General features: G+C 37.4%; 1 protein-coding gene across 1 annotated transcript in view; it reads right to left on the bottom strand.

The window, feature by feature from the left end:
• Positions 1-11,084: 11,084 nt before the first annotated feature.
• SCN7A (sodium voltage-gated channel alpha subunit 7) overlaps positions 11,085-16,848 on the bottom strand; it is a 94,988-nt gene continuing 89,224 nt past the window's right edge. The window contains exon 27 of the mRNA XM_081582638.1: positions 11,085-13,913. Within this exon, the coding sequence (XP_081438764.1) occupies positions 12,847-13,913 (1,067 nt within the window). The 3' untranslated portion in view covers positions 11,085-12,846. The remainder of the gene's footprint in view (positions 13,914-16,848) is intronic.

Here is a 16,848-nt window from a genome sequence, read left to right as displayed (position 1 = left end):
GTGCCCAACTCTTTGCAACTCCAGAAGGTGAAGCCCACCAGGCTTCTCTATCCATTAGATTTCCCAGACAAGAACACTGGAGCGGTTGCCATTTCCTTCTCCAAGGGGTCTTCCTGACCCAGAAATTGAACCTGCGTCTCCTGCATTGGCAGGTGGATTCTTTATCCCTGAGTCACCAGGGAAACACTCTATTTATTACTATACCTTAACACTGAAGGTGCCTGGTACAGAGAAGAAGTTCAAATGTTAATGAATGAGCGTAATAATAAAGAAGAAACTGGTAAGTGAATGTGGGGCTGATGGTGATAAAATATTTTATCAAATAGCATTTGCAAACACGGAAGGCAGAAATAAATGGTGCATTGAAATTATGACAATCTGTTTGATTACTTTCATGTATGATACTGAAGCTGAAGCTCCAATACTTTGGCCTACTGAAGCAAAGAGCCAACTCATTGGAAAAGACTGGTGCTGGGAAAGACTGACGGCAGGAGAAGGGGTTGACAGAGGATGAGATGGTTGGATGGCATCCCCAACTCAATGGACATGAGTATGAGCAGACTCCCAGAGATAGTGAAGGACGGGGAAGCCTGTCCTTCCCTGTGCTGCAGGTCATGGGGTCACAAAGTGTCAGACACGACTTAGCAACTGAACAACAACAGTGAGGAAGGGAATGAATGAAAATGAAGTGGAAAAGATAAGCAGAAATAAATCATGGAGGGACTTTTATGACATTCCAGGGAACTTTGACTTTATCTTGTCAAAGTTATCTTAATCAGATTGCTGTTATCTTAAGAGAACTTTGATTCATGAGTTTCTCTGAATCAGATTGCTGTTATCTTAAGAGAACTTTGATTCATGAGTTTCTCTCTGCACAGGATGATAGAAAATTTAAGACAATACTCAGTGCATTTCTAACAAGTACAGGGAACCCATGAAATGAATACTTGCGTACTTAAATTTATTGCTGATTTCATTATATCTTTCCTTCCCTTGTTTTCTTTTAGTTTCATTCCCTTCTTTCCTTGCTTTTAAAACTAAAAAATAACTCATTTCCCTAAATATTGGGATCCTTGAGTCTCTCCCAATTCAACTTCTACACTTAACCTCCTCATCTACCATACTGTAGCTCCTGAGTCTTTTTTCAGGTCTTATAATCCACTAAATTTGTTCTGAGCTGTATTCCTTTCCTAGGGCTGCTGTGATAAAGTACTGCAAACAGCAGATTGCCTTAAAAAAACAGAAATTTATTCTCTCATAGTTCTGGAGACCAGATGTCTAAAAGCAAGGTGTAGGCAGTGTTGATTCCTTCTAGAGGATCTTAAGGAAGAAACTAGTTGTTCCAGGCCTTTCTCTTGGTTTTTGGTCATTGTTGACAGTTCTTGGTGTTTCTTTGGTCTCTAAATGCTTGACTTGGTCTCTGTTTTCACACTTCACTCTCCTTGAGTGTGTTTGTCTCTGTCCAAATTTCCAAATTTCCCTCTTCTTATAAAGATACCAGTCACCTCATCTCATCTCAAGTTGATGGCATCTGCAAGGACCCTTTTTTACATAAAGCCACATTCATAGGTACTGGGGTTAGGACTTGAACGTGTCTTTATGCAGGACAAAATTCAACTTTCAACACAAGCCTGGAGTTTGACTTAGCACTGGTTGTTTCCTCTGCCTAAAATGATCTGCCTTCAGATCTTAGCATGGCTGACTCCTTGTTAGTCAAGTACCAGCCCAAATGTCCCTTTCTGAAATCAATAGTGATGCCACTCCAAAATGTTTCCTTCCCTGATCACATTCTATGCCTCACATCTTCTGTTTTCCAGTCAGTCTCTGTTACACCATCTGGTTTGATTTTCTTCATGTACCTTTCACTATCTGAAAGTATCTTGTACACATTTTAAAACATCTGTGTCCTTGTATGAATGCAATCTCTGCAAAGAGCAAGGACCTTGTCTGTTTGAATAACTACTGTAGCTCTATCATCTAGAATAAGGTGAGCACTCACAGTCTCTGCTCATTGAAATTTATATTCTGGCAGTTATTTATGGCCATAATAATAATGCATAATCTACAGTCACAAAAATCTCAATGACATACAATAGTTGGCATTTATTGCCATAGGGATTGGATCAGTTCAGTTTAGCCCAGTTGCTCAGTTGTGTCCAACTCTTTGCGACCCCATGGACTGCAGCATGCCAGGTCTCCCTGTCCATCACCAACTCCCAGAGCTTGCTCAAACTCCTGTCCATCGAGTTGGTGATGCCATCCAACCATCTCATCCTCTGTCATTCCCTTCTCCTCCCACCTTCAATCTTTCCCAGCATCAGGGTCTTTTCAAATGAGTCAGCGCTTCATATCAGGTGGCCAAATTATTGGAGTTTCAGCCTCAGCATCAGTCCTCCCAGTGAATATTCAGGACTGATTTCCTTTAGGATGGACTGGTTGGATCTCCTTGCTGTCCAAGGGATTCTCAAGAGTCTTCTCCAACACCATAGTTCAAAAGCATCAATTCTTTGGTGGTTGATTCAGGGATTGGATGGGTGGCCCTAATTGTCTGGACACATCTGGAGGCTGGCTGGAAGTAATTAAACTAGACTGGCCTAGATTGGCTTCAGCTGGGACACTTTGGACAGCTCAGTTCTACAGTATGCTATTTCATCATCTACAGGCTCACTAAGGCAGGTTTCCATGTTTTCAGGCACATGACACAGAAGCGGAAACATGTAAGATCTCTTGCAGCCTGTGCTCAGAACTGGTGTGCAAAGGCCAAAATAAATCACATGACAAAGCTCAGATTCAAGGATGGAGAAATGAACATATCTCACTCTTTCATGAGATAAACTATAATACCACATAATAAAGGGCATAGATATAGGGAAGAGTGAAAAATTGGGACCAGAAATACAATCTACTATAAAAGTAATTTTGAAAGTTACCTTAACTCCCATTCTAGAACAATATGGGTTACAAATCAATATCTATATAAATATAAGTTTTTCCTGATTTAAGAAAATCAAATAGACATTTCACTGTTTTACTTAGAAGTGGTTAAGTGTAGTAGAGTCTGATTACATAGATTTGAATCATATCTCTAGCATTTACCAGCCTAAGAGTCATCTGTAAAATGAGGACAAGAATAATTTCCACCCACTGAAACTTTGTAAGAAGGTAATATGTATAAAATGCTCAGCATTGAGAGCTTGGCTATTGTCAGCATTCAATAAATGATTGCCTCTATTATTAGTATTGTTATTCATCACCTTTGAGGGAAGGAGTGAAATTTATGGCATTATGCATAAAATGGCTTTTATGAATGCTGTATTATTGTAAGCACTAAAGTGTTCAATACATATTTAGTTGAAACATTTTTTCTTATAATTTTTCTGTGGCTAATTTGGTTGGTAAAAGTTACACTAAAAAATCTGCTGTCTCTAGCATATCTCTCTTTTATACTATCTATATATCTGTAGACTGAATAAAAGAAAGTCATAATCAGAATTAAGAGTAAGACCAGCATTTGATAAAGTGAGGTATCCTGTGATTTATTAAAATTATACAAAAATTTAAGTTAATTTATAATGTTAATTATAAATACTAATTTACAATATATAAAGCACTAATATGATAATCCCCTGATTGGTACTATCTCACTAAATACTATTTCATCTATTTTACTAGAATCCAATTTGGAATCCATCTCACTATCTGAGAAGAATTATTTCAAAGGTATTCCTTCATTAGGATATAACTGATGGCTCAGCCAAAGAATATTGACTACTTACGAGGATAAGGTATTCCTGAAATTATAATGTAAGTCAGAAGTGTGTGAGAAGTCACTAGACAGAACATTGTTTTCCAATATCTTGGCTGAAGCTTCTCTTTCCATTATGGGATTAAGTTACTTAATTAAGTAAGAAAGAAAGAAGGGAGGAAGGAAGGAAGAAACAGGGAGAGCAGCAGAAACTGAGAAAAGCTAGAATGTGAAAAATAAGTCGTAAGGGCAGAAGAACAAGGAAGGAGAAAGGAAAGATATATGGAAAGATGATTGTGCTATTTGTTCATTCATTTTTTTTTTCATGACTGTCTTCACCATGCTTGGACAACTTCTCTTCCACATGAATTTTATAATCAGCTTGCCAAATTCCAACAAGAACAGTAATATTAAGAAAAAACATTAATTTGAATTGTATTAATTTTAGGAGAGTTTGCATTTTTTTAATATTGAGGCTTTCCATCAACATACTTATTCATTTATTCTTTTTTGAAAAATGACTTAACAGTTCTTAGAAATTTGTCTAATATGTTCTTGTTGATTATGTGTTACCAATTTCAATTTTGTAAATGATCATGTTTTTGAAAAAATTGCATATTCTTTATTTTTTGTGTGCAGGTTAGATCAACTCAATAGTGATCTTCAAGTCTTCTAAATTATTACTAGTTTTTTTCACATAATATATTTCTTGAAGAAGTATGCTAAAGTATGTCCTTGTATGAATATATAACTTTTTTTTAAATAATTCTATTACTTTTTGCACCTCTAATTTGAATGCCACCTTAATAGGTTTATGCTTTTTTATTTTAAATTTATTTATATTTTAATTGAAGGATAATTGCTTTACAGAATTTTGTTGTTTTCTGTCAAACCTCAACCTGAATTAGTCACAGGTATACATATATTCTCTCCCTTTTGAACCTCCTTCCCATCTCCCTCCTCGTTCTACCCCTCTAGGTATGGCACTACTGGTGTTTGTCTTAAGAGGGGGCTTAGATGGTGGGCTTGGACTTGGTGGGCTTCTTGGGCTTTCCTGGTGGCTCAGTGATGATGAGTCAGCCTGCCAATACAAGGACATGAATTCTATTCTTGGTCTGGGAAGATCCCACATGCCATGGAGCAACTAAAACCATGCACCACAACTATTGAGCCTGTGCTCTAGGGCCTAGGAACCGCAACTACTGAGCCACATGCCACAATTACTGAAGCCCTTGCATCCACAGCCTGTGCTCCACACAAGAGAAGCCACCTCAATGATTATCCTGCACACTCCAAACAAAGATAAGCTCCTGCTTGCCCCAACTAGAGAAAAGTCTGCACAGTAACGAAGATTCAGCACAGGAAATAAAAAGTAAAATTATTTAAAAAAGTATTCATCTTTATTTCTGCAAGATTATACATATATAAGATCGCTAGTTATTGGCCTATAGGTCACTAAATCTCTGTAGTTTTTTTTCTCTCTATTAAACTTGCATAGTTTTTATTCCACATTTTCAAGTTCACTGATCTCTTTCACAATTTCTAATCTGCAGTTGAACCATCTGGTTTATTTTTCATTTCAGATGATTTTTGTTTATCCCTAGGACTTTACTTGTATAATTTTTACACTTTCAATTTCTCTCCTTATTAATTCATGTGTTCCTTTATAACCTTGTCCATAGCTATGATATTCAGAATACCTATTTTAACATCCAGGTCTCTTATTTCATAATTAATATCAAAACTGAATCTGTTTCTTTTTACTTCTGCTTAAGGGCCACATTTTCCTGCTTCTTCCATTATCTGAAAGTTTTGGATATTGGACATTGTGAATTTTACGTTACTGAGTGCCATATTTTATTGTATTGCTTAAGTATGGCAATACTTAAATTCCTTTCAAACTTGTTTAGTCTTTTTGAGGCTTGCATTGAAGTGTTTTAAAGTCAGGTCTAAAGCAGCCTTTAATAAAGGGTGGAGATCCTGAAACTTAATTGTCCCAGGACCCATTCTCTCAGATTTCATAATTTTGTGCTCACTATTGATTGATGTCTACAAATTTGTTTCACATATTTTGTCATGTTTTCTAGTTGTTTAGAGTGAGATGGCAATTCCCACATCAATCTTTTGTAAATGTAAACAGAAGATCCTGATTTTAATTTTAAATAACCTTAAATAAATTCCTCTCCCCCACCCCCAATGATTGCATCTCACATTAGTAACAGCTTAGAATTTGATTTTTTACTCTTCCATATTAGCATATTCAATTTTCATGCATTAAACCAACACAGATAAATAGAAGTAACTAAGATATGGAGAACATAACCATGACAGAGCAATGATATAACCAAAGCTCTACCACAGCCAACAATATAGAATCTGCAGATCACCTAGATGAATTACTCTATAATTTCAGAGAAAATTAGTCAGATGCAAGTAATATTCCATAGGACTTATTGATAACATAAGAGCCACTGAGATAAAGCAATAAAAAACAAATAAAAACATATGGAAATTATTCTAGTACTGTCTTACAAATACCTATAAATGCTTACTATAATAATAATTTATAGTCTAGTTAGGATAGGATATCATTTCCATCTTCTTGTTAAAGAAGATTTGTGTACAGAGTTGAGAGGTTTATATCTGTAGTATATGACTTGGCCTTGAGGGTCATCCTTCCTCCTTCTACCAAGAGCAGCAGTCAATTGTGTTAATAATTCTGGCAGATTGAGGTGAATGTACAAAGGTTGTTATATTGTAGGTTTAGCACAAGTCTGTGATTGGGCAAAAATAAAAAGTGCTCAGTTTTTTTTCATCTAAAATAATAAAAAGGTAATGTGATCGTATTGGAGATTAATGATAGCTGTTCCAGGAAGGTGCTTAGAGCCTCTTGACATTTCTTGTCATTGGTGTTAAGAAAATGGAATAGAGTGGACTCATACCCTACAAGCTGTTCCATTGGTGGTACATCAGCACTCAACACTGCCTCATGAGCACTTGTCTAATTATAAGGTGGCCTCGTGATAAGCTGTTTTTGCTTCTGAGCATACTCTACAGTGAATGAATTGTTCTGGATTTATGTACTCATTGTTTTAAAACATTTTATATTTCTGTTTAGCGCTACAATTCTGATTGTTGCTATGATTTGTGTGGGTTTTCAGTAGATAATAATGCAGGCCAACTCAAGCTAATGCACATGCAATCGATGTCTTGCAAGCTTTTAATCATACTTTCTTCCTGTACAGATCGATCGCTAATGAAGGTATCCAATTACTTTCTTTGGAGTGTGTTTGGGAATAGCATTAAGTGAAGAGATTTTGATATGGCCACCTGTTTATAACTGTATATTATTCATGAGACCATTCCTGTGTGTATCAAATGCTGCAGCAGCAGAGATCCCCAGCAGACCTTGGCTGGTTTTGCTTGCGTTGCACTGCAGTAGAATCTTTGTGCTCATTGGAAGCATGCAGTATTTTCTTCTGCGGAAAGCTATGTGAGGACAGGGAAATATGTTTAATAATTTAAGGTTCAGGAGAGAAACAGACATCTTAGAGATGATTCTTAGTCACTCTCTGTGATGTAAAGAGCAAATAAATCAACACATCTTCTTTAATCAAACTGATGCTACTACTTCAGTCTTACATGTCCTAAATATGTCAGTGCTTCTCCTTGATCTAAAAGCTTCACTCAGTCAAGAAAACAAATACTTTCCTTCACCAGAACTGTGAAGCATGACTGATAAAATCATCAGAAAGAATAATTGTTGTTGTTCAGTCACTCAGTCGTGTCCAACTCTTCGCAACCCCATGGCCTGCAGCATGCCAGGCTTCCCTGTCCACCATTATCTCCCAGAGTCTGCCCAAACTCATGTCCATTGAGTCAGTGATGCAGAAATAATTACTCAACAAAAAAGATAGCTCTTTCATGTACTGAAACAGTATGATGTACCTAATGATCAAAAAGACATTCCTACTTCACATTGCACTATTTTATGAGTTTATGATAGTTTCCTTCCAGTTCAGTTCTTTGGGTTTTTTGGAGAGTGTTAGTCACTCAGTCATGTCCAACTCTTTGTGACCACATGAGCTGTAGCCCACTAGGCTCCTCTCTCCATGGGATTCTCTAGGCAAGAATACTGGAGTGAGTAGCTATTCCCTTCTCCAAGAATGCCTGAATCTTCCAATGGGATCTTCCCAACCCAGTGATTGAACCTGGGTCTCCTGCATTACCAGCAGACTCTTTACCATCTGAGGCACCAGGGAAGTTCATACTAAGTAAAAAGTAAAAGCCAGCATAGGGTTGGAAACTACTTCCTGTAACACCTGTATGGCTAACAAAGAGCAAATTATAATAGGATATTATATGAAAGTGATATGCTCTCTACTGTATAACAATTTTTCTGGTTTAAACTCTAAAAAATATGATGTGAATTTTTTTTAAAAAAGATTTGAAACTTTGTCTGGAAATTTTGAAGAGATTTGAAAAGAACCTCAAGGGTTCTTATTTTTCTTCATAGCTTAGGAAAAGGAGATACAATGTGATCTGACTGTTGCCTGCTTTAATCATAAAATATGATTATAATTTAATCATGAAATATGATTACCTGAACCAGGCTCTTCTATCTTATTGCTTATCATTCACTGATTGTTGGCCTTCCTTGTTTCATAACAGATGGCCTGTCTCTTCATCCACATCCAGTCAGTGGAAAGAAAGTTAAAAAGGATAGAATTTAGTTACATGGCCAGCCTTAACTGAAAAAAAAAAAAAAAAGGTTTACAGTATTTATTTCAGAAGGCCATGTATCTAGCTAAAAAACAGGAATGCTATTACCATATAAGAATGGGAGAATATGTTTGAGGAGCAAATAGTCACTTGCAATATAGTCAGAGTTTACTTAATGAAGAGATCTAGTTATAAAATAAACTTTTATCTAAAGCTCACACTTAGTAAAAGCAATTTATTGAACAGTATTTACTCTTGTGCCTTGAATTTTCTGCAGTTTTGCTCTTCAGGATGACAGAGTATAGTGCCCATTTGGAAAGGAGTCCGCTATCTCTGTTTCCACTGGATGAACTGTAAGCTTTGAGAGCGTTAGACTCAGTATGCTTGATGATGGATTTTCAAGTGCTCAGGCTGGGTTGTGGCAGCAAAGTTGTGATTTTCTGAACAGAAGAACTTCAAGTAATTGGGAGTTGAAGCAAGAGAGGAGGAATTGAGCTGAAATGTGTGAAAATATTGTTTTTCCTAATTGCGTGCATACTGCTATTGTATAGTCAAAGGTCAGATCAAGTCCTGTGGTAATCATCAATTTAGTAGCTGTGGTACATTTACTTTCATTAATAATCTGAGTTGCTGCATATACCAACTTTTATATATCATTTTATTAGTGGTCTGTTCTCCCAACTAGATGACAAGTTCTTGAAGTCAGAGAGTCTGTATTTTAACTTGGTTTTTGTACCTAAATACATTACTTGGGGCACTCAACTAGAGCAAGACATCCAGGGGGGTGAAGTCAAGTAGGCCTTAGGAAACATCAATACGAAAAGCTAGTGGAGGTGATGGAATTCCAGCTGAGCTATTTCAAATTCTAAAAGATGATGCTGTTAAAGTGCTGCACTCAATATGCCAGCACTTTTGGAAAACTTAGCAGTGGCCACAGGACTGGAAAGGGTCAGTTTTCATTCCAGTCCCAAAGAAAGGCAATGCCAAAGATTGTTCAAACTTCTGCAAGATTGTACTCATCTCACACGCTAGCAAAGTAATGCTCAAAATTCTCCAAGCTAGGTTTCAACAGTACATGAACAGAGAACTTCCAGTTGTTCAACCTGGATTTAGAAAAGGCAGAGGAACCAGAGATCAAATGGCCAACATCCATTGGATTATAGTAAAAGCAAGAGAATTCTAGAAGAACATCTACTTCTGCTTCATTGACTACACTAAAGCCTTTGACTCTGTGAATCACAACGAACTGTGGAAAATTCTTCAAGAGATGGGAATGCCAGACCAGCTTATCTGCCTCCCGAGAAATCTGTATGCAGGTCAAGAATCAACAGTTAGAACCAGAAAGGGATAAACGAACTGGTTCCACATTGGGAAAGGAGTGCATCAAGGCTGTATATTGTCAACCTGCTTATTTAACTTATATGCAGAGGACATCATGCAAAATGCCAGACTTGATGAAACACAAGCTGGGATCAAGACTGCCAGGAGAAATATCAATAACCTCAGATATGCAGATGACATCATCCTTATGGGAGAAAATGAAGAGGAACTAAAGAGCCTTTTGATGAAAGTGAAGGAGGAAAGTGAAAAATCTGACTTAAAACTCAACATTCAAAAAACTAAGATCATGGCATATGATCCCATCACTTCATGGCAAGTAGTTGGGGAAACAATGGAAACAGTGACAGACTTTATTTTCCTCAACTCCAAAATCACTGCAGATGGCGACTGCAGTCTTGAAATTAAGACACTTGCTCCATGGAAGAAAATTATGACCAACCTAGACAGCATATTAAAAAGAAGAGACATTACTTTACCAGCAAAGGCCTGTCTAGTCAAAGCTATGGTTTTTCCACTAGTCATGTATGGAGGTGAGATTTGGACCATAAAGAAAGCTGAGTGTTGAAGAATTGATGCTTTTGAACTGTGGTGTTGGAGATGATTCTTGCGAGTCCCTTGGACTGCAAGGAGATCAAACTAGTCAATCCTAAGAGAAATCAGTCCTGAATATTGGAAGGACTGATGTTGAAGCTGAAGCCTAAATACTTAAGCCATTTGATGTGAAGAACTGACTCATTGAAAAAGACCCTGATGCTGAGAAAGATTGAAGGCAAGAAGAGAAGGGAATGGCAGAGGATGACATGGTTGGATAGCATCACTGACTCGAGGGACATGAGTTTGAGCAAGCTCCAGGAGTTGGAGATGAACAGGGAAGCCTGGCATGCTTCAGTTCATGGGGTTGCAAAGAGTCAGACATGACTTAGCAACTGAACTGAATGCTCTTGGAAGGGCTTCCCAGGTAGAGCTAATGATAAAACACACATGTGCCAATGTAGGAGACATAAGAGACATGGGTAAGATTCCTGTGTTGGGAAGATCCCCTGGAGAAGGGCATAGCAACCCACTCTAGTATTCTTGCCTGGAGAATCCCAAGGACAGAGGAACCTGGCAGGCTACAATCCATAGGGTTGCACAGAGTACGACACAACTTAGCATGTATGAATGCACACTACATGGAAACGTGAACAGACTGGTTTGATGGTATATATGAGACAGTCTATGCTATAAGCATTTTAGCACAAAAAGAAAATGAGATGCTATTTTCCATACTTTCAGGTAAAGTCTGAATGAATAAGCTTTAATTTACAGCTCATCTTAAACAGTTCTTATTATACAAAGTTGCCAAACTGATTTACCAAAGAAAAAGAACCAAAGCTTACATAGATAACAAGTAGCATTTACTATTTTCTTTAACATCTAAAAAGTACAATATTGTCAGATTTGCTAAAAATAATTCTTTATATAGTTTTTGGAAGGTTAGTGACAAACATGATTTATAATTAAAAGACATAATTTTCAAACTAAAATCAGTTCATAGTCTTTATGGATTTTACAGAAGCAAACTAAGATTCAGTTTAAGTATCTGAAGCAGTTTCCACAATAAAGCTTTTCCAAGAAATAGAAAACCGAGAAGCTTAAACAAAGCACCATCAGTTACCGTGTCACCAAATTAACACTGACTCCTCACTGGTCCCCATCACATGATGGAGAATGGGAGGAGAGAGGGAAGAAACACTTATAGTGAGAAACAGAACCCTGAAATTACATTTGCTTAGGGGATCCCCCAAAGGCATCTTGGTCAGCTTAATACATTTCTGAGGAGCAGAAATAGATTATAATAGTTAAGGCTCAATCAAGATCATGCACTCATAATAAAATACAATTACTGATATTTAAGTAATATTGAATGCCATACAACATATTTAAAACTTGTCATTAAGTCAACAGTATACATATTTTCTTTTTGAATCCTTTAGCACTTTGTAGGCACAAAGAAATCAGTCTTAAGACAATGGAGTAAATACCAGAATCCCAAACTATAGAGATGCCTGTGACTAAATTATATTACATGAAAATAACTATTTGTGCCTATCTTTAAAATTAATTTTACTAGTGAAAATTAATGCTTAGGACTTTAAAGTTTTTCAAACAGAAAGTATTTTACAGAGAATTATGTATGTGATGAAATAAAACCAAGACAAAAAATTTGGAAAAATAAATGAGAAAGGGAAAATTAACTTGCATACACTAATGTTATAAAACACTACCACTAACAAAATCACATTTTGATCTAGTTCAGAGTCCACATGGTTTTAGTGATCTATTTCTTTCTTAAAGTTATATATATATAAAAAAAATGGAGTGTCATGAAAAGTAGTTAAAGTGAATACTAGTTTCCAAGGAGAAATGAGAAAAATTTGAAAATGTAGGCCATAAATTTAGTTCCCTTTATGCTCCAGGAACCCGTTCTCTTAAAAGCGCTGGTCCTTAACTGAAACTAGCCAAAGAGATGAGACACTGGGAACCCAAGAGCAATGAAATAACTAACTCCCAGACCAAATGTAAAATAAAACCAAAACAATCAAAAACAAAATCTGGGCTCTAATCAATCTTTTTCAAAAATGGTTTGGATCAGCAGCCCAAGAGTCTCTGATTGATCTCAAAGGCACTTCTAAGAACTGCATTTTCCCTTCCCCTGACTGGTATCTGTCTAGGCTAGTTTATGATTCAATGGCCTGTAGCACTGTATTATTTTTTAAAACACCATCCCACTTTAAGAAAGTACTTGTTTATTTGTAATTAAGTCCTATTAGTGGTGACTTGAATCCTATCAAGTTAAAGTAGACATAAAACATATAAGGAAGTTCCTTTTCCTACTAATTTCTGCCATTACCTCCTTCTTCCTTTAGAAGAAGTACACACCACATAAGCCATATAGAGAAAACAAGTATTGGAATATTAAACAACAATTTTAACCTAATTTAACTCTGCAGTAATATTAAGGGGTTGTAAAAAAGGTGAAAAGGAAGTAAGAGGGATTATATCTGGCTTTGAATTATTGACGCTCCCTCAGCTTTATCAATATAGGAATCTTCTTTGATAGCTTGAACTTCCCTGTCACCATCTATCACGTGAGTATCTGAAGTATTTTTGTCATTTTGCCTCAAACGGTAACTTTTATAAGCACGCTGAATGATGGTTGCTGAGACTACCTCTTGTTTTCGTTTCAGAGTAGTTGTAATTGGCTCATATGTGATCTTAAAAGAGTTTTCTAATGTAAATCCTGATTCCATCTCTGAAAGAACTCTCTCCATGCTCAGATCTTTACCCATAACTCTCTTTGTTAAAGCAAGTAAGACGTCAAGGCAATGAATTCTGTCTCCAACAGCCATGGGAAGATCCATGGCAACAAGCTGGCCCTTGTTTGGTTTTGCCATGAAAAGAGGAGGATCAAGAGCAGCTGCAAAGTCTGAAAGCTTGCTAGAGTCTATGTACTGGGTTCTATCAGGATCGAACCTCTTCCATACCTGAAAGAATTTCCTAAAATCTTCCTCACTCAATGTCTTAGCTTTTTTTTTAGAAGCAATATTTAAAAACTCCATGACAACAACAATGTACATGTTTACAATGATCAGCCTAGATAAGAGGATGTAACTGACAAAATAAATAATCCCAAGAAAGGGATTGCCACAGTCTCCTCTAACCTGAGTCCCAGGGTTAATTTTATCAGGATCACAGTCAGACCATTTACTATTGAAAATTGCGTTGAGCATCCCATCCCAACCAGCAAATATTGTAACTTGGAAAAGACAGAGCATACTGCTGCCAAAGGTTTCAAAGTTGGACATATCATCAATTCCAGCTTCCTTTTTAACATAGGCAAAATTGTACATTCCGAAGATGGCGTAGATAAACATGATCAGGAAGATGAGAAGACTGATGTTCAACAAGGCGGGGAGGGACAGCATCAAAGGAAGCAGCAGATTATGGAACAGCTTTAGTCCTTTCTCAGGATGCAGAATGTGGATGATCCGTGAAAGAAGTATCAGTTGCACAAGGGAAGGAGATACAAGATAATATCCTACCATCAGAGGCAGAAATAGTCCTTGATGTAGGAAAAAATAAAGCAAGCAATACAATTATTTAGAGGAATATAAATTATTTTACATTTGTTTTTTTCTATATGTTCAGATAATTAATCCTTTCTCTATAACATTTGGCACACATTGAAATTTTGGCTTAGCCAAATACTAATAGTGGCAATGTTCAGTGTCTAACAAATTTGGATGAGAATTATTTCTACCATCATTTCCAGAGTATCAGGGATCAGACACTTCTGGAGTCACAGATGGCATGTATCCATAATGTAGGCAGGTAGTCATATTTTTGTTTTTTCTGATTGCAGTTAGATCCAGCAATTTAGTTCAAATCAACTTTTACTGGATACCTGAAATTAAAAGACGCTTACTCCTTGGAAGGAAAGTTATGACCAACCTAGATAGCATATTAAAAAGCAGAGACATTACTTTGCCAACAAAGTCCATCTAGTCAAGGCTATGGTTTTTCCAGTGGTCATGTATGGATGTGAGAGTTGGACGGTGAAGAAAGCTGAGCGCTGCAGAATTGATGCTTTTGAACTGTGGTGTTGGAGAAGACTCTTGAGAGTCCCTTGGACTGCAAGAAGATCCAACCAGTCCATCCTAAAGGAGATCAGTCCTGAGTGTTCATTGGAAGGACTGATGCTGAAGCTGACACTCCAATACTTTGGCCACCTCATGCGAAGAGTTGACTCATTGGAAAAGACCCTGATGCTGGGAAGGGTTGGGGGCGGGAGGAGAAGGGGACGACAGAGGATGAGATGGTTGGATGGCATCACCAACTCGATGGACATGAGTTTGGGTAAACTCTGGGAGTTGGTGATGGACAGGGAGGCCTGGCATGCTGCGGTTCATGGGGTCGCAAAGAGTTGGACATGACTGAGCTACTGAACTGAACTGAATAAAGGTATCATGAAAATATGCAAAGATAAATGACATGACTTCTATCCTCAAAGACCATATGATATAGACAGTAGAGCTAGACATTTAAACTAATTATCATGCAAAGCAGAAAGACATAGTTGATAAATATAATTGAAAAAATACTTTGCATTCAGATTCATAGATTATAATTTGGTTTATTGACTTCATAAATACCATATGGACCCTTAGAGATTATAATTTGGTTTATTGACTTCATAAATACCATATGGACCCTTAGGAACTTTAAATGTGAATAAACAAGCCTTGGTCTAGAATTTTTCTTTCTCGCTGTGGTGAGAAGATAAGAGAACTATGAGAGTGAGATATATAACTATAAAACAAGGTGAAATTATAATTACCATAAAAAAACATAAGGAATGCTCTCTGGAAGTACTGGAGGCGGTGTGGTTCATTTTGAGTTGAAAAGATGGAGAAGGAGAAAATCCTATTAAGCTTCTAAATGAGATGGTGTATTTGCTGAATTTGTAAGGATCTTGTCTCACATTTCTGTAAGTTTGGTTACTGGCAATAATGGCATTTTCTCTGATGTTATCTCTTACATATATCCCCCTCTCCACAGTGCTTTAGTGAACCTTCTACTCTGACTCAAATTTTCATTTCTCCTCAATCTTCCAAACTCTTACATTATGCAGGAGGTTTCCTCCCTTAATTGTAACCACATCTTTACTCCCTGTTTATTAAGATTTTAGATAAGAAAGGAAGTGAAGAAAATTGTCTCTATCTTGAGGACACTGCTGCTGCTGCTGCTGCTGCTGCTGCTAAGTCACTTCAGTCGTACCGAACTCTGTGCGACCCCATAGATGGCAGCCCACCAGGCTCCCTGGTCCCTGGGATTCTCCAGGCAAGAATACTGGAGTGGGTTGCCATTTCCTTCTCCAATGCATGAAAGTGAAAAGTGAAAGTGAAGTCACTCAGTCGTGTCCGACTCTTAGCGACCGCGTGGACTGCAGCCTACCAGGCTCCTCTGTCCATGGGATTTTCCAGGCAAGAGTACTGGAGTGGGTTGCCATTGCCTTCTCTCTTGAGGACAGTACTTCCCCTCAAGCACAGACAGCTCATTCTTAACCACTCAACATTTCTCAGTGCAGAAAGGTGGAACGAGCAAGCATCTTTCCTTCTTTCCAAAGTGATTTCCAGATACTTCTCTTTAACATTAATTTTATAAAGAAAAAAATTTTGACATTTTGTGGATCATGCCATTCAACTATACCATCTCCTACCATTTCTTAGCTCTATGATCTGTTCATTCCCCCTCATTCATATTCACTGCAGACTTTAGTACACAGCTCACTGTTGTCCATTGCACCCCAGCACCGACCATCAACAATCCATTGAAAGTTTAGTCTTTCAGTCTTTGGCTTTGTTAAGTTTAATACTCTCCAACATTTTACTTTAGTTATACCTATCTATCAGTATGTTCTGAACCCAGGATTTCTGACCCTTTGAGATCTCAAATTTAAACATTTTTGTCTCAGACTGCAATTTCCTCTCCTTCTAGAGGTCTGATTCAATTACTCTCATTTCAAACTACAGGGCTCCTTACTTTCATTTTCCTCCGTTTTCTTCCTTTCAGCTCTCTCCTGACTTTATGTACTTTTCTAGGAAGCTTCTTGTAACTGTCTATCAGTGTTGATTGCACTGCCTCTATTACCAGCTGAACGAGTTAATTTTCTGGAGGTACAACTGGGCAGAAAGTTTATTCACATTTTCACTACTGACTGCATAGAATAGTACTTGACAGTAACACTGAGATATTGTCCATACTCCTATGGAGATAACATTCTAGTATGTGTCTTATGGGAGGCAGACAGTAAACCTTTTCTGCCTAGAACACTTTTATCCTAGATTCTTGGCTACTTCCTTAACCAGTGGGTCTCCATTTAGTTTTTTGCCTCTTCTGTGAAGCTTTCTCTGACCTCTACTTACTGATTATGTGCTTCTCGCTTTGTTGTGCTGCCGGGACACTCTGTGCTTCTTCCCTTACCAATACCTTAATAG

This window comes from Giraffa tippelskirchi, chromosome 3 (genome assembly GCF_054371585.1).
Source record: "Giraffa tippelskirchi isolate mGirTip1 chromosome 3, T2T-mGirTip1v1.2.pri, whole genome shotgun sequence".
In the NCBI taxonomy this organism is placed as follows: Eukaryota; Metazoa; Chordata; class Mammalia; order Artiodactyla; family Giraffidae; genus Giraffa; species Giraffa tippelskirchi.
The sequence above is the reverse complement of the archived record's forward strand: the minus strand, read 5'-3'. Positions and strand labels throughout refer to the sequence as shown.